This window comes from Pyrus communis, chromosome 4 (genome assembly GCF_963583255.1).
Source record: "Pyrus communis chromosome 4, drPyrComm1.1, whole genome shotgun sequence".
Classification (NCBI taxonomy): Eukaryota; Viridiplantae; Streptophyta; class Magnoliopsida; order Rosales; family Rosaceae; genus Pyrus; species Pyrus communis.
In genome coordinates this window covers 14905513-14929762 of record NC_084806.1, presented here as the reverse complement: position 1 = coordinate 14929762, position 24250 = coordinate 14905513, and the positions used below count along the sequence as shown (strand labels likewise).

At 38.0% G+C, this 24250-nt stretch overlaps 4 protein-coding genes across 4 annotated transcripts; 2 read left to right on the top strand and 2 right to left on the bottom strand.

The window, feature by feature from the left end:
* Positions 1 to 299: 299 nt before the first annotated feature.
* LOC137732749 (uncharacterized) lies at positions 300 to 1182 on the bottom strand. The gene is made up of 2 exons (XM_068472027.1): positions 841 to 1182; positions 300 to 602 (listed from the first exon to the last, which is right to left on the bottom strand). Exons 1-2 carry the CDS (start codon positions 1180 to 1182, stop codon positions 300 to 302), a joined length of 645 nt encoding a protein of 214 aa, XP_068328128.1.
* An 11792-nt stretch (positions 1183 to 12974) lies between these two features.
* On the top strand, positions 12975 to 13649 carry LOC137732748 (uncharacterized). The gene has a single exon (XM_068472026.1). The coding sequence runs from the start codon at positions 12975 to 12977 to the stop codon at positions 13647 to 13649; it is 675 nt and encodes a 224-aa protein (XP_068328127.1).
* A 1239-nt stretch (positions 13650 to 14888) lies between these two features.
* LOC137732173 (pre-mRNA-splicing factor SLU7-like) lies at positions 14889 to 19353 on the bottom strand. Its single transcript, XM_068471474.1, has 10 exons — positions 19287 to 19353; positions 18384 to 18547; positions 18180 to 18292; positions 17191 to 17604; positions 16921 to 17056; positions 16541 to 16840; positions 15893 to 16109; positions 15534 to 15637; positions 15299 to 15367; positions 14889 to 15180 (listed from the first exon to the last, which is right to left on the bottom strand). The coding sequence occupies exons 1-10, from the start codon at positions 19300 to 19302 to the stop codon at positions 15103 to 15105; spliced, it is 1611 nt and encodes a 536-aa protein (XP_068327575.1). The 5' UTR covers positions 19303 to 19353; the 3' UTR covers positions 14889 to 15102.
* A 1117-nt stretch (positions 19354 to 20470) lies between these two features.
* LOC137731168 (malate dehydrogenase-like) lies at positions 20471 to 23347 on the top strand. Its single transcript, XM_068470277.1, has 7 exons — positions 20471 to 20629; positions 20961 to 21119; positions 21222 to 21397; positions 22205 to 22482; positions 22567 to 22702; positions 22788 to 22899; positions 22990 to 23347. The coding sequence occupies exons 1-7, from the start codon at positions 20587 to 20589 to the stop codon at positions 23082 to 23084; spliced, it is 999 nt and encodes a 332-aa protein (XP_068326378.1). The 5' UTR covers positions 20471 to 20586; the 3' UTR covers positions 23085 to 23347.
* The last annotated feature ends 903 nt before the right edge of the window (positions 23348 to 24250 follow it).

The following is a 24250-nucleotide window of genomic DNA, read 5'->3' as shown; positions in this document are numbered from 1 at the left end:
GTCCGTTGAATCCGATGAGTACCTTCGCTCGGCGTATGATTATGTTTTTCAAGGCCATCTTCTGAATTACTAAGAGCTGAAGTAGGTTGACTGCACTTCCATTATCAACCATCATTTTGTCAACTATGCATAGGCTAGTTTGACAGATACCACTGGTGCGTCATCATGGGGGAAGTCGACACCTTTTGCATCCTGCTCGGTGAAGCCAATGATGGGTCCAGGTTGGGTGTCAACTACCTGAACCTGCGAGACTAGTAAAGCATACTCGATCTACTTCTTCTTTGAATTGTTGGTGGCCCTCAAATGCTCAGATTCAGCGAAGATGTCGTTAATCCGAATCGCTCAGATTCAGCGAGACTAGTAAAACCTGCTGCATCTTCTTCTTCTTCGTCAGCATCCGCATTCTTTTTAGGCTGCGCAATCGGCTTGTCCAAGTATCTGTCGACTTTGCCTTCTTTCACAAGCTTCTCTAGGTAGTTCTTCCAAGTATAGTAGTCATTGGTTGTGTGCTCGAGGCCTCGGTGGAATATGCAGTACTTGGTGTGGTCCAACTTGGAAGTATCTCCCTTTGATTGTTTTGGCAGCTTAAGCCATAGTTCGCTCTTGATGTCACGAAGGATTTACTGAATTGGGATCAAGAACTTAGAGTAGTTCTTGGATGCAAAGCATTCTTTAGTCATGGGTCGATCCCTACGTTTGGCTTCCTACATGTTTTTGCTATACTGCTTCATGTCCTCATTTTTTTGAGCCACTGCCTACTATTTTTGAGGCTGCTCGAGCACCTTGTCCACTAGCCGAGCCTTGTCCCTAAGTGCATGCTTCTCTGCCGAGCCTTGTCACAATCAATTCTCCAAACAGTGGGTGGTCTGCTAGGAATCCTTTTTGGAAGGTTGCGCTTGCTATCGAGTCGTCGTATCCGACTATCTTCACCTTCTCTACTTTGAACTTCTTCACATAGTGACGGTGCGACTTCTTTGGGTTTTTCTTCACATTGAACAAGTGGTCAGACTTTTTCTTGATCGAGTAGTAGGACGAATATTTGTTGGTGAAAACCAAAGAAAGATCATCGAAACTCCGGATAGATCGTGGCGGTAAAGTGTGGAACCAATCTTGCGCCTCACCTTGCAAAGTAGTGGCTAATATCTTGCACATGAGGGCATCGTTACTCCGATAAAGGACCATCGTGCTTTGGTAGTGCTTCAAGTTTTTCTCTAGATCTTCATCTCCTTTGAAGGATGTGAAATGTGGCATGCTGAACTTTGTGTGGAGGCTCTGCCTACTTGATCTCGTCCGTGAAGGGTGACTTGCTCATGCTGGTCATGTCCCGTCGTAATGCCTCATCAGTGACCTTGTTATGTTAGAAATCACGCAATCGCTCAGTCAAGAGCCTCTCTACTTCTTCCTGAATTTGCCTTTGTTAGGGTAACGGAACCCTCTACTACCCCCGATCTTTACTTGCCGATCTAGGTTACTCTTCTATATGTTCGGTTCGTCTATGCCGTGGTTGCAATGCATGTGGTATTTTCCTGGCAGGTGAGCAATTTCCTAGTAGACTTCCAGTTAAACTTTAGTCGGATTGAGTGACTAGTTCTCTCCGTCCGTCGTGTTTCTTGCAGGCCTAGCTGCAAATGAACATTTCACCTGGAAGGTTGCTCATGTTGATTGTCGGAGTACGGTCCCAACCATAAGTGTACGCTCGTTCATGGGCCTAATCTAGAATGCACATTCCTCCAAACGCTAAGACATTAGTATACACTATCTCAGGGGCCCAGTCAGGAATGTTCACTGCTGGAACGTCGATTTGTGGTTTTTCGAGTGGCTGCTTGCCAAGATGCTACTTGAGAGGTTCCTCGTATGCCCTTGTCTACTTCGGGACACATCCTCATGGCGTTTGTTAACTCTATGACTTGTCGAGACAAGTGTTGTTCACCATTTGGGTTGGAAAAGCTTGGACCGAATGCGTCTCCTTGATTAGTTGAAGTGTGGTAGACTCCAGGAGCGAGATTTGAGTTGGGAAATGTCAAATCTGTAAAGAAATATGGTGAAAATACCCTCGGTTCAATCATCGGCCCATAAATTTAGAGCCGGGATGGTTGAACCGATCTTGGACCAGTTTGGGCTACTTGGGACACCATGGGAGTGGGTTGGGCCATAAGAGTGGGCTGTGGCGCATGTGGGTGCTAGGCCTGGGCTCGGCTCAGGAGCGCGTTGGGCTTGGGCTTGGGCCCATGTAGGTTGGAATGGCATGTGGGCCTTGGGCTGTTGTCTTGGCATCATCGGTTTGGGCTTTGCCGAGGATGGCCATGGCGGTTGCTGCAACGGTGGCACCCCGCAGTGGTGGTGTCACTCTACTTGTCGTTGCGTTGAGCCTTGTGGATCACCGTGGTCCCAATTCTTGAACATTGGAATTTTCATTCACTGTGGTTTCTGAGTTTCTAGTCATTGTACTTTTCTTCTACGTTTTATCAAAGGATCTTTATAAATAAAAATTCCAAGAATAAGAACATACGAAAAATCTACAAAAACCTTGAATACGAGAGTCTTTTATGAGCGTTTGAATCAAGACTCTTAATGAAAGCACCAATTTGTGGATGCAAATTTCCTCTTTCTTCTTCTTGGACGAAAATGCACCTGCAAAACAATTAACACCTAAGATCAAGGCCAAGATGCTCACGTGCCCACAATGAATGGGGGGAGCTTTGGCCGAAGATTCTCTGATGCCAAAGTTAGAATTTGAGGGAAAAGTGTTTAGAGAAATTTAGAGAATTTTAGAAGAGAATTAGACCTAGGTTTTGGAGAAAATGAGGGCTATATATAGGGGTGTGGCTGGCCTTATTAGTAGAATTGGGACCGGCCACATTTGGTTATTTTTGTGGGATTGATTGCAAGATATTATGGAATTACTTTAGGCAATTAATCAATTAATTAGATAATTAATTAATTAATTTAGGTAATTAATCCCAATTTGAAAAGAATAATTAGGAGTTACCTTGTGGGTGAAGATTTGTTGAGGAGTGATGAGAAGGTTTAAAAGAATATCGTTTTGATCACCTTTAACATCGATTGAGTCATTATTATTTATTGCATGCGTGTAGGAGTCCCGATGTGCCTCAAGCGTAATTTTGTCTTTCTAACCCAAAAGTCCACGTGTTGCCTCCATATTTTTCTTAATTATTTTTGGCTCCACAATTATAACAAGGCAGCCACTACTGTTGGAGCTTCGCTTTTAGAAAAAGGATATTTTAGGAAGACTAAATTTGGAGACAAAATTTTAAAAATTAAAAGACATAAAAGTTGACGATTGCTCTATTACTTAAGCGTTGATAAACATGCTCATTCATATTGGTTACACATTATCCTTAAGCGTTGATGATTAGATTATTAATTAAGTGTCGATTAATGTGTTTATTTCCTATTAGTTACACATTATTTAGTTTACAAATTTAATTTAAAAATCTAGTCCCCTTAACATTATCCATTTTTAAATCTATGTTTGACCCTAACTTTGAACCTCAAGATTCCAAAGTCCAAATCATACACTAAAAAAATGCCAAATTACAATATAGTCTAGTTACATATGTATATGCACAACAGCCTACCAAACGAGCCACTTCTTTAATTAGGGAAAATTACTGTAGGGACTTGGAAGTAGGTATACCATTGGACATAGCCATATTTCTCGATAAAACTTTTGTTTAATCCCAAAGCGCCTCAATATCTTTTTCTCTGCTTGCTTGTTTATTATTTGACATTTTGCAGGAGTGTGATGAGATTATCATATAAGGATTCCCTCTTGATCCTTTTTGTGAGGATCTTATGCATCTTTACATTTTGGTCGTTCATCAGACATCGTGCGGGTAGCTTTATGTTTTCACTCATCTTATGTTTTCACTAGGGGTAAGCGTGGGTTGGTTTGGCCAAATTTGCAAACTGAAACCGACCAAGCTAGGTCTAAAACCGATCAAGTTGGTTAACTGAATGTGGTGGGTTGGTTTGGATTGGTTTTTGGTTTGTGTAAAGACGAAAATACATAATAAATTTCTCTTCCAAAAGAAACAAAACATAGCACCAATGTGAGTGATTGCTCAAAAGAAAACACAAATGGTGTGCTTGTTCTTCTTGAAAGGGACTCTTAAACTAATCAAGTTTTGTTTTCTTGTGATGAAAACACGGTAACTCATAAAAAACTAACCATTTATATTACTATGCGTATTATTTATGATTAAAAAAAATAAAATTAAATATATGCGGGTCGGTTTGATTAACCGCACTCTAAGAATTTTGGAAACCGATTGCCAAACCGATTAAGGACGGTGTGGTTCAATTTAACCACTGAAAATTAAAAAACAATAAAAAAACCCAACCAAACCAAGTCATCAGTGCAATTCGGATGGTTAAATCAGTTTTTTTTTTCTTTCAAAATGCCTAGCCTAGTTTTCACCTGCCATAAAAAGTTAAAAACACATAATACTCTCTTTACTTATTCCTTGAATGTCCTTGATACATTTGTTCAACTATTTTCCAATAAAAACACAAAAATTGAAAATCAAAACCAAACGACCCGACCCAATTCAATGGCAACCCCCTTCCCACCGCCAACCAACTTTTCTCTCTGAAAATTTGGAGGAAAATGAGCAACCATCGGTTGAATTGGGTTGAGGTTGAGTTTGTTCATTTGTGGACTGATAATAACGATTTGGGTTGAGGTTGAGTTTGTTCATTTGTGGGTACAATTGAGATGGAGAAAGGAAAAGATTAGGTTGGGAATGAGACCCCAAAACGGTAGAGGATGGTTGCAGCCAGATTGGACGGGGTGGGCGTGGCTATTCCTTTTCCTTCTAATTTTCAATTTTTGTTGTCTTGTTTTTTCTTCTAATTTTAACAAGGCAACAACTAGACTTGAGAGCTAGTGTGTTGATTGCATCCCGCCTTTTTTTCACACCTTCTCATTTCCTTCTCCTCAAATAGTCAAATCTCTCTTTGCTTTTTGGGATTTCTCCAGATTAAAGATAACAGTGTTTTTTTTTTTTTTTTTTTAGTTGGAAACAAAATGTTGAATTTATGTTATTTTGGCCATAAAAAATGGAAACTTTAACTAAAAGCTCTCAGTACTATTCATTTTAACGAAAAACCACATTTTACACTAAAAGGTCCATTTTTTTTTTTTTTATGTGGTTTCGTGGTGACACACCATTTTCAATGTCACCCTTGTGATGAAAAAGTTGTTAATTAAACTCCCGTGGTGAGCCCTGTTAGCAATTGAGGTCCAAATCCAAACTTTTGTTAATCTTTCGTTAAATAAACTCATGTGACTATCACATGGATTAGTCAAATACATCATTTCAAACCAAATCACATCCTATTCTATGGACATCTAGTATGACTTTAGTATACACTTGTTCTTTCTGGGTGAGTTATGACATACACTTATTTTTCTTGTGAGTTAAAAGTTGGCATCTGATTCCAGTGCACAAAGCAAAATTGAAACAAGTGAAAATGAGAGATAATTTACAAGAATAACTTAAACAATTAAAGACAACGGGTTAACGACATTGCAGTTTATGCATTCAGACTAGTGAAAGGCATTGCAGAATTAAATAATTGAAGACAATGGGTGAAGGGCAGTGCAGAAAATTCAATTTTCATGTCTACCCTCTGCATATGAACTTCAAGAGCATAAGAAACTTAAATAATTAAAATTCAAAGTAGATTAAGAAAAAAAATTGAAAGGTTGTGTACTGGCCAACTACGGCGTGCATCAAACCACACTACCAATTAAAGACAAAATTGAAAGGCATATATGCATTCAGACTAGTACAAATTGATACAAGAATGAAAATTCAACTAACACTAAGACTCTAACTCATGATCAAAGACGTGTTGGCATTGAAAAAAAACAATGGTATATTAGAAGTATTTATAATTTCCAAACGAAATTAAATCATACCTAAGAAATTATATGCGGCTTCACTTTCACCTCTTCTCCTAGCCCTTGATGTGGTTTTACAGGTTTAGTTTCACTCTTTACATTCAAGCTTTTTTCTATGAAATCTAATTTCCGTTTAACCCTAACTCATACTAGATGTCATGGAATATGATGTAATTTGAATTGAAATGACGAATTTGACCCTTTATGTGATAGTCATGTGAGTTTATTTAACGGAAGACTAATGAAAGTTTGGATTTAGACCTCAATTGCTAATAAGGCTCACCACGAGTGTTTAATCAAAAGTCTTTTCAACACAAAGATCACATTGAAAATATCGTGTCACCACAAGGACCACGAAAAAGAATTTGGCCTGATTAATTTTGTTAGGGCTTCATAAGTCATTTTAGAAAAGGTTAAATATATCACTAATATTTTCAATAACAAGTGGGTGGGAAAAATAGGGTTGAGGGGTGGGTATCATCACTTTTAAATAAAAAAAAATTAAAATAATTTTCGACCGCACGATGTACGATAAACAGTTAGAGTGTGAGAATCCTTAAGATTCCGACAATTTTGATCCGGATGGTAGCCAAATACGAGATTATCAACCAAAAAGGAACACGCTCATGTTCTAAAGAATTTTATACATTACTTTCTTGAAAGTGAGCGCTTTTTATGACAGGATGACTTTGTGCTATTTAATCAAGTTTTGATACTGATTTGGGTCATAATTTTTAATAAGTGATATTATTCAAACATACAAAACTAACACATTTCTAATAAAGGTGAGTTTCATTATGCAATAATTGAGCTCCGTTCATATCTATTAAAGAATGTATCACTAAATTTATCTTTGTATGTCCAAATATTTGTATTTTATATTAGGTTTTTATCATAATTTTATGCTGGGTGGATTTGCTTCATGGTCTGTATTGCGATTTATTTTGAGGTTTGCTGGGTTCATTGACCTGAATTCAAATGAAATCAATTGATTGACAATCGAAAGTAACATTCATTGATCCCACCTGTTTTATGAGAGATTTTTTAATGAGCTACAAATATGGGATGATACGTTATATGTTATTATACAAGTGAAAGAATATTTTTTATTTTTTTTAAAGTGTTCCTCCACTTATATAATGACATGTGCTTGTGTTTCGGGTACACTCCAGTTTTACACTAAGTGCATGCCAAAAGGGTAAACAATACATCGCTTAGGAAGTACGGTGAACTAAATTTGGATCAGAAAAGAAAATATAATGCAACTATATATTTACACTAGTTACTAATTTAACGGGCGATTGGGTTATAATAATTTGTATCAAACTCTCCATCCGCAAAGTCATACTTAGGCCTGGTTTGATACTGAGGTGATTCTAAAAAAAGCTGGTATCAAAAAAAGCTGGGAGCTGTTTTTGTGTTTGGTAAACATTCAGCTTCAGTTTTTTTTTCACAGTTTTGGGTGAAAAAAAAGCCAAAAACAAGAAGCTGCAAAACCCAGCTTTGAAAAACCGGTTTTTTTTCATATCTGTATTACATAAAAGTTTACCAAACACTATAATACTGCTTTTTTTTTCAAAAGCACTTTTACAAAAAAGTTAAACAAACACTCTGCTGCTTTATTTCACAGCTGTTTATTCTCACGGCACAACAGAAGCAGCCTTTTTTCAAAGCACAGCAATACCAAACCAGCACTCAATACCTCTTGCTTCGCTAAACTGTAATAATACCAAAAGTGACAACTAGAAATGAGAAGTTTGTCCATATGAAATTATATCACAATAATTTTTCATTATTGTCAACAAAACGCCTAGGGTGTTTCTCACCAAATTTTAGGAACCGCTTACAATTTGTATGAAGATAAGTCATCTAAACTGGATTCTCACTTCTGCTACATCCAAAACCCATTTACTGGAAAATAACTATAACTCCAAAGGACAATGGTAATGTTTGCATGAGAACTTAATGATCGAGAATTTTGTACGTGATTCGGGCTAAAATGTTGGTATCTGTTGGAACTTATTGTTGTCCCACATCCGCCAGAGGGCCAAAGAGAAAGTAGTTTAAATAGAAATACCCCTCTTTAACTAACATCGAGGCCTTTTACGATAAAACCCCACACCTGAGGATTGTGCAGGTGGTTAAGTGGGGACAATATCGGTGTTGTTAGAGTGGGCCCTCGGCTCATCGACCTGAAAAATTCTACATGGTATCAGAGACATGAGGTGGGCCCGTATTGCCACGTGATTGGGTGAGTCCCTGTTTGGCCCCGCGTGATGGGTGAGTCACTACATGGCTCCACATAGGCCAAAGATGCCACGTGATTGGGTGGGTCCCCATTGGCCCCGCGTGATTGGTGAATCTCGACATGGCTCCACATGGTTGCCGATGTAAATATCCACATGTGACCCATAAAATGGGGTCTCACGTGCGGGGGAGTGTTGGAACTTATTGTTGTCCCACATCCGCCAGAGGGCCAAAGAGAAAGTAGTTTAAATAGAAATACCCCTCTCTAACTAACATCGAGGCCTTTTGTGATAAAACCCCACACCTGAGGATTGTGCAAGTGGTTAAGTGGGGATAGTATCAGTGTTGTTAGAGTGGACCCTCGGCTCATCAACTTGAAAAATTCTACAGTATCCCACACTTAAAAATAAATACAAACTACTTAAGTCCAACCCCTTTAAACCATAGGTGGGCTCTCGGCCTGTCGACCTAAAAAATTCTACATGGTATCAGAGCTAGAAGGCAGGTCCGTACTGCCATGTGATTGGGTGGGTCCCTGTTTGGCCCCGCACGATGGGTAAGTCTCGACATGGCTCCACATAGGCCAAAGATGCCACATGATTGGGTGGGTCCCCATTGGCCCTAAGTGATGGATGAGTCCCGACATGGCTCCACATGGTTGCCGATGTAATATCCACATGTGACCCACAAAATGGGGTCTCACGTGCGGGGGAGTGTTGGAACTCATTGTTGTCCCACATCAGCTAGAAGGCTAAAGAGAAAGTAGTTTAAATAAAAATCTCTCTATAACTAACGTCAAGGTCTTTTGTGATAAAACCCCATACATGAGGATTGTGCACATGGTTAAGTAGGGATAGTATCGTGGGCCCTCAGACCGTCAACCTGAAAAATTCTACAATATCCCACACATTAAAAATAAATTCAAACTAATTAAGTCCAACACCCTTAAACCATACCTTTCGGGCTTACTCGTAGTCTGGTATATCCATTTGATTTATAGAAGAAAGAAGGGGCGTGCGGATAAAAAAAGGGCGTGATATCAACACACATCTCTCAATTTTCGTCAGTCGCATCGAATTAATTGAACAAGATAAAAAAAAACAGAAATTAACAAGAGATGTGTAGGAAAGAAAAATAAGTGTATGGATATGTAGGAAAGAAAAATAAGTGTATGGATAGTACCATCCAAAAAAGAAACAATTCACAAGGATTTGATCGACTTTAATGTATTTTGCGAGGTATGACCGTTATAATATTAAGCCAGTTATATTGTAATTAGTTTTGTTCTCCCTTGTTATATTAACTACACAAACCGAGCTCCCTCCCATTTCTCCTGAAATTCAATAACTTTGCTCAAAGTTTTCAAGAAAAGTCAGAATACTGTAAGTTGAATAAACTTTAGAAATTTATCAAGAAACATATTCAGGTCGCAAACGGAGCTCCCTCCCATTTCTCCTGAAATTCAATGACTTTGCTTAAAGTTTTCAAGAAAAGTCAGAATACTGTAAGTTGAATTAACTTTAGAAATTTATCAAGAAACATATTCAGGTCATTTGGTTCAGCTCGTGGCTCTTCATCTTGTGGTTCCAGTTTCGCCACCAACTTATGGGTGTTCCTTACTTTTTTTTTCGAAAAATTTAGTATTGTTTCACCATAAATAAAAATTGGGTTAGATCTTTCTCTTAGGAAACTTATAATTTGCGTCTCCAACTTTAGTAATTGTTTAATTTTTTTTTATATTTAATTTTTTTCGGTTAACAATTTTTGAGTTAATTTTTGTATAATCTTTTTTTTTATTTATTTACGAGCATGACGTAAAAAAATAAAAATCTGAAGAAAAGAAAATTGTGATTGTGCTTTTGCTTTTGCTCCAAAAGACCACGAGAAGACCAATAAAAAAGTTGAGTGCAAAGGCCTGCCTCACAAGTCACATGTAATCCTCTTCACCCAATCGATATTTGTGAAGAAAGTAGGAAATTTCTTTTTTAACAAAAGATATTATCTTCGTGCTGTGGTCTGCGCCACATTGGCTTACATGAATGAGGATCTTCTCTAAATCTTCTTTATGAGGATCCCGGAATCCTTTAATCGTGTCGTTTATATCGTGTAGTCAGTTTCTATCAGGTACTATTTGTGTTAAATTTAAAATAAAAAATCTAAAATAATTTCTGACTGCATGATATACGATGAACAAACACGATTTAAGGATCCCCGAGATTTTCACAAAGAGGATCCTCATTCGGCTTAGGCCATCTCCAATCGAGGGCTGGCCAGAGGGCTCGTTTTAGCCCTCTGGCCCTCGAAGATATTAATATTTTAATGAATAGTACAAGGCCATATTTACCTCCGTCCCCAACCGAAGGCTAAAAGGGGCATAGGACTTATTTTAGCCCTGTCACAAAAAACCGTCTCCAACTGAGGACCAAAGGGCCATAAGGCCAAACATAATTTATTATTTAAATTTAAAAACTAAAACAACAACTTAAATTCAAATCCAACAACTTAAATTTAAAAACTACAATGGTAACTGGCCCAAAAAACCAAAAAAATTAGAACTTAAGTTTAATCAATGGTTTAGGTATTTATAGGAAAAAAAATTAGAATTTTTAAGAATTAAAAAAAACAAATTGAATCCAATGGTAACTAGCGTCAGCTAACCGTTGGATTCAAAAATTTGTTTAAGCATTCATGTCGGTTATATCCGACAAGAATACTTATCCCTCTGGCTAGCCTCGGACTGGCTGGCTGGCTGGATTGGGCCAGCCCTTTGGCCCTTTCAAATTCTGTGGGGCCCACGAGCCCTTTGGCCTAGCCCTTGGTTGGAGACCCTTTTTTGGCTATTTTCGACCCTCTGGCCCTCTGGACCATTCGGTTGGAGATGGCCTTACATGGTTGCATTTTGGCACTCAGGGCCTACGTTTTCTCCTTTGCAAGTGGGCTAAGATATGGCACATTTCCACTCAAAATTTTCACAACCTTGGTCATTAGAAGGGAGTAGGATTCTCTTCCTTTTTTTTTTTTTTCCCCCTCCACTTCCCTGCCCTCCTATTTGAACGGTCATGATTAAATCACGTCAACATCTTATATTAATTTTTTATAGAAAAAGAAAGACAAAATAGAGAATGTGAGAGGAGGGGATAGAAGGGGATGGAAAGAGAAGGGGAGAGAATCCTACTCCCATTAGTAAATCTATATAACGTATTAAAATTTTATTCAGATTTCTGTGTCTGAAGTAGATGTATTTGAAGATCTGCACTATTATTGTAAATCATGCAGTCCTTATTAGTTCATATTACGGGTTCACTCACACAACTTAAACGGTTCCGATCTCTTTTTCTCTCTCTTCAACTCCCTAAATCTCCAGATTATTGAGCTCAACACGCAAAGATTCGAAGAGAATCTCGACTCCTATACACCCACCCCAAAACTCAAAACACTAACATTCTTGACCTCAAAATACATGCATTGGAGATGGTCTATGGAAGGGTACCACCATCAAGTTTAATTATGATAAATGGTACCAATGGAGAAGGCACAATATTTGTCAAATTTCATCTAGAGAAGCCGCTGCTCTAGCAAATTTCGTAATCAACCTATTTAATTTATGAAGCAAGTAGATGAATTGATTCATATATACATCTTCATGAGGAGAAACCCTATTTAATTTATATCTCAGTTACAAACACTGATTATGCCTATTGTGAGACAAAGATGACCACTAGTGCTTGAAGTCAAAATTATAGTTTTTATCACTTGATGTGAACCACACATAGTCGGTATTTGAAACTAAAAACAGTTTGTCTTCTCGTTAGGACATGAACATCAATTGACCTACCCAATCAGAACTCATGTAAACAATTATTCTACCTTTCTTTTCTTGGCTATATATGCATTTACTTAATACATTCACCGTCTAACGATTATATTTTATAGGTGCATATTAAATGATAAATGTACGTACCATAGTCAATCTCTTTTTTGACCAAACGTAAATAGAATGATGTCTTTACTAATTATTACATATTATGTCATGATAAACGTGATACACACAAGCAAATCACAAAGATATTTTTTTTACCAAATCAGTTCCCAAATCACCTCCTGATTTATGGAAATCAGTCTTCATTTACATAGCCAAATCAATAGGATTCGTTTTCCTTTATGTTTTCTTTGTACAGAAAGTCGATCACCAAGCTTGAAGTTATTTATAATAATCACTGATGTTCAATTGAAACCACAACTAATCAAGAACAATTACCCATAATTCTATGCTTCTCTTGCCTTCTCTACATTATCTTTCATGTATTTACTCATATAACTAGTACAAGAGTAGGAAGACCTGTAGAAAATAGTCAGATCACACAATTTCAGCCCACAAAACAACGAACACAACGTGACATGCTGGAAACCCCACCACACACTACATATACAACTCAAAAAGTTTCAAATGCTAAAAACATGAATTATTTCTTTGGTTGGTCTTCTTCTCTCGCCAAACTTAGGACCCAAGATTGCTCCAAGCTGGGGCCTCCAAGCTTTGCCGAAAGTTGAACCAACTCATCATTCATTTCTTTATTGCTAATTTGCCATTCTTATTCCAAAGTTGAATTTTTCTGAATTGGCTGGCTACCTATGACGAGAATGGCATTTCCCGAAATTTAGTCAAAAAACGGGAGCATTTAGAAGCGCAAAACAGAAAAAGTAAGGTATCAAAAGCTTCTTCCATACGAGCCATCATATAGATCATACCCTCATTTGCCTTATCGTTGCAGCAAAGTTTTTGTGTAGAAAGGAAACAATGATTTCGTTACGATCCAATACTTCTAGGTCATGCCGGACGCTGGCAAAGAAGTTTGGATGCGCGAAGAGGACGTGGAGGAGCTTCACCGATAAAGTACAATCAAAACTCCACAAACTCAACATCCCCAGAGCAATCAAAACCACTGCCAGACACCTCCGTGCCTTGCAGACCAAGTTTCATTTTCTTATCCCATCCAAAGTCCGCGCTCTCACCAAACCTTCCTCTACCTTCCCTAGTAACCGATACTATAACCATCACTACGACACCTTTGACTCCCACGTCGGTTATGCGCTGGGAAGATCTGGCTACCAGTACCACAACAAGCTCCATCATAATAAGAATACGGAAGCCATACACATAGACGAGCTCTTTGAAGAGCCTGCCGCTGTCTGTGTGGACGCCAAGAAGGATCGACATTTTGGTGAGCAAGCAGAAACAAGCAAAGTGAAACAAGCGGTTGACGAGGAGGATGATGGGAAGATTGTGAAAAGAAATAAGAAGAGTTTGTACAGCGTTGAAGATGCGTGGCAAGCAGTGGTTGCTAAGTCACCTCAGCTGCGGGTAGTGGATGAAAGAGCGGAGGAGTTCATCCACAAGTTTAGGCAAGACATGAAGCTTCAGAAGGAGAAATCCCTTCTTGAGTTCCAGGAGATGTTGGCTCGCAGTTCATAAATCAACATAATTTATTTTAACTTTTGGTCGTTTTGTTTTTTTTTTTTTGTTTCCAATACAAAATATGGGAGTGATTGAACAAGCTTTAAGATTTGCTAGTTTTTTGTTTTCAGGGTGAAGAGATTGACGAATGAAGTGATTTCTGCAGAAAGTGTGGTGATGTATACAAACAATTTAGGTTTTCTTCCTTTCAATTATTTTTTTTTTATAATATTTTCTGTGGAATATGTACATGGAAATGCTTTATTGTGGATTGGTGAATTGGTCGAGAATATAAGATTAAAGATTATTGTTTTTGGATCTGAAATAATCAAAAGTTTAGTTGTGATCTATTTTACATTACTTGATCGTTAATTTGGACCTCTTCACCCTTGTGAGGTATAGTTGTAATCTATATATAAAGTCCTAATGTTTGGACTAATCTTATAATTTTAGAGAGGTTATCACTAAGTGAGCTAGATTTTTTATTTTATTTTTTAACATAGTTACTCTTAATGAAAATTGCTTGAATACAAAGAACTAGAAGTGGAGCACATCAATTTTCAAGATTTAACATTGGAAAAAAACATACTCAGCCTTAAAATCTAGTGCTTGTGTGTATGCAGTACTCTCTTTAATGCTTTTCTGTAAACATGTTTGAAAAGCTCACCAGGAAAATGTCCATGCTTACGACGCATTATGGACTCACAAGCTCAAAAGCGTGGTACCATCTCTATAAAGTAAAACATTGTTCCAAACAATTTCCAAACATTTATAGCAAAATATTTTAGTTCATCTTAGACTTTTATTTGTGACATTACATATTTTTGTAGTTGTTGACAATTATTACTACGATATAGAGGCGAGTTTCCTTAATATGGGACCTAGAATAATTATAACTTATTACAATGTAGAATTTATTCCTATACATAATTGGCCTCAAGTTGAGACCGAAATTTTTACGACTATAAAGAGGTTATTCCTTATCAAGTATTACCATAAAGAGGTTCTACAGTATTTGTATGGTTTTTATTAGGTACACGATTTCTCACCTCCGTTTCCCCTTTTATACTCCTCCCTTTGTTTTTGTCCCTTGGTTGTGCTTTAATTTATTAAATACAAGAGCTAGAATAAAAGAGAGTCGTGTAGAGGGAGAGCATTTCTCTTTTTTATACAAGCAAATATTGACGGAGGACGGAAACCGTACATAACCTCGGATGCTACAAGGCCCCTCCACATATTTGTATGCTAGTATCCCAATTTCCACAATCCATGGAGAAGTAGAGTTGAATCCAATTGTCCTCTTTCTAATATGATTTCATCGTTCTACAGATGTGCTAAAAAATAACAAGATCCAAAGAGCTCAGACAACTGCAGGTTTTCTGCAAATGTTTCTCGGAGCCTAATCGACAAGATGCTAATTAAGATTTCTAAGCTTACAGTATCCAGATTAAAGGCAAATACAGTTGACTCTTTAGCGCAGGAAATCTTTCATGGGATCGTCATGGTGAATCTTTTTCATTCGATATGCCTCCATCTCCTCGGGAGTAACCTACAAAATGCATGACACGGTGTAAAAAAATTTATCCAGGAAGCACAGTACTCGAGCAACATCATACAAGGAAAAGAAAGGTAAACACAACTGGAACATAATGGGTATTTATCTATACCTCATCGTCCCACTTAACATTATATTTGCGCTTTCTTTCATCCTTTTCTTCCGTCTTTCTCTCATCCTCCTGGGAAAAGCAACACACATGAACAATCAATCAATAAAGTTTGGAAACACAATGGCTAGTATAGTGGCGACGTGAGTTGAGTATTATAAAGTTTATCTCAAATTAAATATATAAAGTGACATTAAAAGTAGTAAATTGAAAATGAAAATGAATCCCACAAGATCACCTTCTTAAGATCATCATCAAGTTTTTTCTGGTCAAGGACCAAGTCGTCGGGTATATCAGTTCCCCAGGTAGCAACCCTTTTTACTTCTGTTGGAGCAGGCGTCTGCAAAAAATTTGAAGAATCAGAATGTGATAAGAAGTTCAAAGTATAACAAAGTAACAAGACATATCCACATGTACGAAGGTAAAACAAATAAGAATCTGGAAACACGATCGTAATCACAATAAACGAAATGATGATATCAACCACAATAAACGATATTACTTAATAATATGGATAAAGCACTCTCCATCAACAATAAAAACAGTGTTCTCAAACATTAAAATAAATAAACAAAAACATACGTGAAAGATACAAACCTTCAGAGGCTACTTTGCGGGCAATGTTCACATTCATTAGGTCTGCAGCTGCCTCGGCAGCCTCAACTCCAGCTACACCAGTGCAATAACTGTTCCGAATTGTTTGCTTACAACACTTGTATCCCCATTGGTGATCCTTCCACCATGATCCCCAAACACTTGTGTGGTTATTGATGTAAACATCCTCTTCATATTTACTCTTTGGAAGGGATGTCTCCTTCAAAGAAAATCGGAAGAAAGTAGATGTTAATTTCCTTACCGAGCATTCAAAGATGCTACATATAAAAGTTAGAGGGCAATCTTGACATTATCAAGCATATTCTGAAGATGAAATTGCCTAGGAGACAACTAGGTAGATTAATTTATCAGATAAATTCACAAGAGATTTATGTTAGCAAACAACTTGCATGTGTGGTCCAACATCCTAGTGGATAGGGTGTTGGGTTTCCACCCATGCGACCGGGTTTGAAACTCCCCCCTCCATTTAAAAATAATGAAGGTACAAATATCATGCACACAGACACTATCCTCCCCCTCCCCATAAGACATGCACACAGACACTATCCTCCCCCTCTCGCTTTTTTTGCATACAGATAAAAGGTACAAATATCATTAATGCAAGGCAAGATAATTTAATCTCATATATACCATGCCTTTTACAACTCTGCCAGCACGATCATATTCAACTTGGTTCTCAGACTGTCCCAAAAGAAGCTCCTTCGGAAGTTGCTCTTCAGTTGCAGCATTGCCATACTTCTCCATAATGGCATCTTTCATTTGTGACTTCAACCTCTCCTTAATGACCTTAAAGTTCTTATACAGTAATTCTGCTTGAGATGGAGCAGCTTGCATGTGAATGTCTTGCCCTTTTTCAAATGCCTCCCATGCATGAATATTGAGCTGCTTGAACTCTAGAGCTTGCCCACTCGCTCTATATTTGTTATCTCCCTGTAAAAATGGCAAGTTGACAAATCATTTTTCCTTCACATTCATAGAATTAAAAAAATATTCCGAGTTCGACAACTCACTCCATAAAACTTATCATTCGGGTTAGCATCAGGAAGAGGATCTTCACGCATGGACCGAGTTTTGGGATCATAATAAGCAGAATTGACATCAAGATTCAAAAGATATTTAGCTGTGTCCTCCCGAATGCGCAAATTTCTGAACCAAGAGAATTCAAAATTAAAACCATGTGTGAATCATCTTTTGGGGGAAGGCCATACACAAAATAAAAAATGTTTCGTATTAAACAACACACAGACTATCAAGGAGATAGCAAACAAAGCAATACATGCCTCACAGTTCCGGTGCTTCCACCACCAGTCGTGCGAACACGCTTCTCAACCTTTGCAAAATCCATCTGTTTGCTTTCGTCAACCTTGGCCTCATCTACCTTCAGAGCATCGACATCCTCATCATCTTCACTAACCTCCCCTTCCCCATTCTGCTTAATATTTTTCTCCTCCAACTTTTTTATCTGCTGTTCCTTCAGGTATTTCCTTCTAGCCTCGTCCCTTGCCTCGTATCTCTCAATGATATGAGCATAAGTTGCTGCATCAAAACCATTCCATCTATCCCGTTTTCCATCATAATCCAGCTCAAAACTCTCTATTTTTTCATCAGGTGCAATGTGCATGTCTGTCCATCTTGCTCCTTTTTTTCTAGGCCTCTCCGTGCACAACTTTGTGGTATGCGTGATCGCCCCACAGCTGTAAAAAGAAAAGGATGAAACCCCCTGGTAATAAATAAATCCCAACTCTAACACAAAATATGGTAAGAAGAGTTTAAATTTTCTTTCATGGGCTAAAATATGCATCCTATCCCCAAGAATAAGTAAATAAGATACACAAGCTTTTGTTACTAACATGATTATATTACTACAGTGACTATAGAAAACCAGATCAAAACTTGTCTGTAGGCATTCAACAATTTAACAACCGAGTATAGTTTCCTGAAAAAACTCATGGTACCATCACAAATTATAAAATTATTAAGTAAATGCATCTAAATTCTTTGATCGACTAACAAACCAGTTTTGGATAAGAGTGGATATATGAATCTTGTGAGCTCATAACACCATCAGCAATCTTGTCATTCCCTATATGAAAAGCACTTCCCAGCGGAAAGACGTGATCATTAAACTCCCACTACAATTAGTGAACAAGTATATGATATTTGAGATTCGGTTACCGATATCTTAGTGAAGATGACAAGCTAGATGTGGTACGACAGCTGGAGAAGAAAATCAGGAACCAGTATTATAAGCAATGCATGATCCACATACTTTTCACATGCTCCCTTCCGGTATTTATCAGCCCGAAAAGTCTTTGCACCTCTGTCGTACCAGGATTTTGTATAATTTGGATCTGATTTGCATTTCCGTTGATGTTTCAAACTCTACACAGAAATAGAAAAAAGACGCTAAGCATATGTCACCTTGACATCTAAGTAAGGGAAAGGGTTGACGAATCTTAGAATGTTAGCTTACTCGTTGATTAGCCTTAAGATACCAAGGTGCATTTGACATATATTGAGGAATATGAGGATTAATCTCTTTCCCATCCTCATCAACTTCAGCTGGCGCTAGCCCAGCTTTACGCGCTTCCTCCAATTCCATCTGCTTCCGATGATCCTCCCTTGATTTGAAAGCCGCTGCACACACCATAAAACATTACAAAATCAAATTGCGGGATTGCATTCTTACAAAAGTGTCAATTACTCAAATTGTTTTAGACAATTACATAACTGAAATCAAATTACTCACACCAACATCGGCATGATGTTTCTGTCTATATATGTATGCATAATGGGTTCCTATTTACCAAACTGTTCAGTAATTGCACTTGATAACTAACTAGAATTTGCAGAATTACATTGTGAACTGTTAAGGTAGTTAAATTAGCAAAAAGGGATCAATTTCATTCACCAATTATTGAGCAGAAATAGACCTCTGAAGTCTGAAATATCATTTCACACTCCCACCCTAACTCACACTACAAAAAACAAAATGTCAAAAACCTAAGCGTTGAGTCCAATCCATCTTCTTCCGATAAAATCGCAACGTAACATATCTCGAAATTAAGAAAATATCCAATAAATGTTAATATTCAATGGACGGGGTGCTCTTAATTATCAGAATTATCCACAAAACTGAGACCAATCTTCCCCAACAATTCAAAAAGCCCCAAAAAATCTAAGCATATTTTGATCATTCACACTCAAAACGCAAAAGAATGGGGTTTTCTTCAAAATTTAAGCCCTCGTTCGCTCCTTGTTAATCAAGATTCTAAAATATTTAGCGACAAAAAAACCAGTGACAACTTTGATTTGAAAGGCGGCGATCGATTCGAGAAATTGGGAGTCGACGAGAACTGTAAGTCTGTAACTATACCTGATGCAGTAGCCATGGTTGAATGCAGGAAGAGCAGCGCTAAAGCAGCGGAGAACGTTCTGGAAAAATAAAGGAACACCGAAACCAATTATTTCATAAAACTGGGTATTTATATAAGGGAAATTCTTTGATGTTTTTAACTTGAGTTGTGATTGGGCCGTTAGATGCGATTGGGGCGTTTATAGTGTGTTAACTAAATTGTTAGTTTGTTGGAGGAGAGAGAATTCACATCAAAATGTATAAGTATGATTGTTTTCCACCACATGGTAAAGCGTCAACTGCAAAGTTTTCTTTCATCACTGAATAATTTTCATATTAAGGGAGGGTTTTATCTTAACCGAAATCCACACCATGAAATAAAGCCAAAAGATAAAATTTGGATTCCAAATCTTCAACAATTAAATCAAATTAAATAAGTAGGTATTGTGAAGGGAAGTAGGAATAATTAAACTAAAATCATCAAATTTCCTGCCATGTAAGCAAAATGTTTAATCGATTCACAGAGCTAACGGATTGGAGTAGTGTGTAAAATGAAATGAAAACGTAAAGGAAAAAGTTATTATCACTCATCTCATTGACAGATTTTTCTATGTTCTCAGAACACAATTAATGCTACATTTATCATATTTTTCATACATTTGTACCATTTTGTTAAATGATCCATCAACACATATGGATTCCATATTTGTTGAGAGATAATACGATTGTGGTATGAAAATATTGTAAAAGTAGTATTTTTCTAAACCACAATCCAATACACTAAATAGTATAATACTAATACGAACACTTCAGAAAGAAATTCTCACTAGTTATATTGGTATACTCAACCATGTCGTCAAGTGCACTAAAAAATCTCTCAATTTTTTTGGTTTGTTGGTGTACTCCCTCCCCACGTGACAACTTCAGCCTAAACAAGAACCAGTGGATTAGAAACTTTAAAAACTACTTTATACGGCCTCCGCATGGATCATGACGATCGTCGTTAGGACACATCACGAGACCGAATCTAAACGGAATATCCCTCCTCCGCCTATTCTCCATCACGCGCCATGCCGCCCACGTCCTCTCCGAGTCACTGGCTTGATGACGCCGTCAAAGGGTGCACTTAATTTCAAAACGGCGCCGTGTCAAGCTATCCCCTTGTCCGTATCGCATCTTCTTGGCAACGTAAATTCCACGCCGATATATACCCTTCTGCTGCCTCACCTTTAGTGTCTGACTGTAAGCTCTTCTCATCTGCAACTCCACCTCGCCACTGCAGATCGATCGATTCGTCTTCCTCCTTAGCTCATCGGAATTCATGGCGAAACAACCAGCTCGCATCCTCGTTACTGGAGCCGCAGGTACTGTATCGAATCCATAATCTCATGGTTTCTTCGAATTTTCAGCAAGCCCTGATCGGTCTTCTAGATCTACGATCTTGTTCTTGGTTGTTAACTTGTAAATTTCATATGATTGATGCACCGTTTAGATCTGTACATGATTATATATTTTTGTGTGTGTGTGTGTGCTAGGACTGAGAGTGGGAGGAGTGACGAAGTAGTAATTAGATCGATGTTTTGAAATGATGCGGCTTGTGATTTGTTGAAGTAGCGATCCGATTTGGATGAGTTATGAATTTGGATGATTTTTGAGTGAGTGATGTTGAAAGTGTGTATATTTGTGGATTTACAGGGCAAATTGGATATGCGCTTGTGCCGATGATTGCAAGGGGAATCATGCTCGGAGCGGATCAGCCGGTGATTCTGCACTTGCTTGATATTCCACCAGCTGCTGAGGCTTTGAATGGTGTCAAGATGGAGTTGGTGGACGCCGCTTTCCCTCTGCTTAAAGGTAAATACCACTGATCTGTTATCGGCATATGGAACTGCGTGTTTGTGTGTGCATGTTGTGGTTGAGTTTGATGTGATTGGTACCTGTTGTGGATTGTATTAGGTGTTGTTGCTACAACTGATGTTGTGGAGGCATGCACTGGAGTTAACATCGCCGTCATGGTGGGTGGCTTCCCAAGGAAAGAGGGCATGGAAAGGAAAGACGTCATGACAAAGAACGTTTCCATCTACAGGTCCCAAGCTTCTGCACTGGAAAAGCATGCAGCTCCCAACTGCAAGGTAAAAAATATTGAATAGAACAGAAATTATTGCGTAGTTTGTTGATTTTTATAAGGGATATGTTACTTCATTATGATATGAATTTGTGCACGATTCAAATACATCTTCAAGCAGAATCATGACAAATCAGTCAATTATGTTCATACTGTGCTATGTTATTTTCTCTGTTTTCTGAATGTAATTATATAGGTGGTTCTGCAGCTGCAAGATTATGAATGTGTCATGTTCTCCGTAAGGGGTGTGATTAAGCTCCCTTTTGGATACCAAATAGCTTTTTTTAGTTTCCAATCAAATTCATCATTCAGGATCGGTGTATTCAATTGAGATTTTGAGGAATTTTGATCAATATATAAGTCTATGATTTGATGGAGTTTAATTGATTTGTAAAGATTTCATGTAAAATTTTGCTTCCTCGGAATCTCAGGGGGAGACGTGAGATTTGTGAATACTTAAAATACACTTCGAAATCTGTCCAATTCCCTCAAATTCCTCAATTTTTTAAAAGTCTTTGAATAAATTCCTAATTGAATACACCTGGAATGTTATAAACTTCTTTAAAATTCTTATTGAATCACCAGATTTCTTAGGATTTTAATAAACAGTAAACTATCTTAAAATCCTGATTGAATACACGTTAAATTTTAGGGAATCACTTAAAATCTTAATTGAATACCCCTAGATTTATTAAAAGAATTAAAATCCCTTATGGTATAAGAGCTTTTACATTTTCTGTACAACATGAAGACACTTATTGCAGTTAGAAGTTCAAATTGATTTGACATTACAAGCTCCCTTTCCTATTTGCAGGTTTTGGTTGTTGCTAATCCCGCAAACACCAATGCATTGATCTTGAAGGAATTTGCACCATCAATTCCTGAGAAAAACATCACCTGTTTGACTAGACTAGATCATAACAGGGCCTTGGGCCAGGTTTCTGAGAGATTGAATGTTCAAGTTTCTGATGTTAAGAATGTTATTATCTGGGGTAACCACTCATCGTCGCAGTATCCTGATGTCAACCATGCAACTGTCAAGACACCATCTGGGGAGAAAGGTGTCCGTGAGCTTGTTGCTGATGATGCATGGTACATGCTTTGATCTACATTTAAAATTCGCTTTAGTCCTATTATTAGGTTTACTTACAGTGAAGCACTCTTTTTATTAATAAGGTTGAATGGAGAATTCATTTCCACTGTTCAACAACGTGGTGCTGCAATCATCAAGGCCCGTAAGCTGTCAAGTGCATTATCTGCTGCAAGTTCTGCTTGTGATCACATTCGTGATTGGGTACTTGGAACCCCGGAGGTACCTATGATTCTGTTCGGTTTTCAGTTAGAACATTTTATACAGATCTATTATATGCTTATTATTTCTTTGACCATACATTCAGGGCACTTGGGTTTCCATGGGTGTTTACTCTGACGGCTCATACGATGTACCTCCTGGTCTCATTTTCTCATTCCCAGTCACTTGCCAACATGGGGAGTGGAAGATTGTTCAAGGTAAGTGTCTGTAGTCTCTGCATTTCTTAACAATTGAATAGAATGTGAACATTCAAAGTTCTAATACACATTTGTTTCACAATTGTATAGGACTCTCTATTGACGAGTTCTCGAGGAAGAAGTTGAATGCAACTGCAGAGGAGCTGGGTGAGGAGAAAGCTTTGGCATACTCTTGCCTCTCTTAGATGCTCTCGGCCATTCCTTGGTGTGGTTGTAAGTTGGCCTCCCTGCAATGTGTGAGAAAATGAAGTAGCTGAAGTTTTGAATAATGCCATTGTTAAGATAGAGAGATGTTAATGATGCAGAAGCTGCTTTTGTGGGTTTTACAGTTGTTGAGCCCAATATTCTACGTGGACACTTCGACTTTTTTCTTCTTTTAGTTGCATATTTGAACGTCAATGGGATTGTCCCATTGACGTAAAATAATCCATATCTGCCTTGATTCTAATTTGTTAGCTCTTGCGGTTATGTTGATTTCCAAGACTTTCTAGGAGCCCACAATGCTTTATACGCCTTATTGCCTCTCTGAGGGCTTTAGGGCCTCCGTTAACATATATGACCCACTATCATATTGGCTCCAGTCTGCGGTCGTACTTCAATGGTTTGTAGGGATTGTTGACTGCAATCATTCGTCTATATCGTAAATGGTTTGTGATTGATTTCTTTAATTTTTGTTGTGTTGTGTTTGTCTTTTCAAGATGTCCCTTCCCTCGGCTTGTTTTGATGCAGCTCTACTTTACCTCCATTTTTGTTGTACTCATTTGTCTTTATTTGGTGAAATGGTAAACATCGGGGTTTCAAATTTTGATGGAGTCAATTGTAAGTCGATTATTTTGTGTTGAAGAGCTTGCATGTTCTGTTCATGTTTTGTCAAGGAGTCATATGTCTGCGGACGCTACGGGTCTGTTGCTCGTGGGAGACTGGTTCTAATGGAGCTGCAGCCTTGAGTGCATATAACTCTAGATGATAGGATCTATAGCTCTACTGGTTGAGGGTATTTCGTTCCCCCTCGCTCTCCTTTAAGTCGAAATACTTTGTTACCTTCGACTATGATTTACAACTAACCGCATAGTAAGGATCATATTTCCCTTTTCAACAGCCATTACAGAATCTCCTTATGACGTTCTTTTATACGTCCCCAAGTGCTGAATGAGCTAATACTGATTGTTTTCACGTAGGGTGAGACTCGACCACTAGTGAGCTTAGCCTGAAGCTTGATCCATAATTAGGTAGAAGGACGTATTTACCTCTTGTGTGGGAGCTTGGATCTCGACACGGTCCTACGAACACAAACAAAGGTTTTGTATCATCTTGCACGTCTAGAACCTAGAAGGTTGTCAGGTTGGCTACG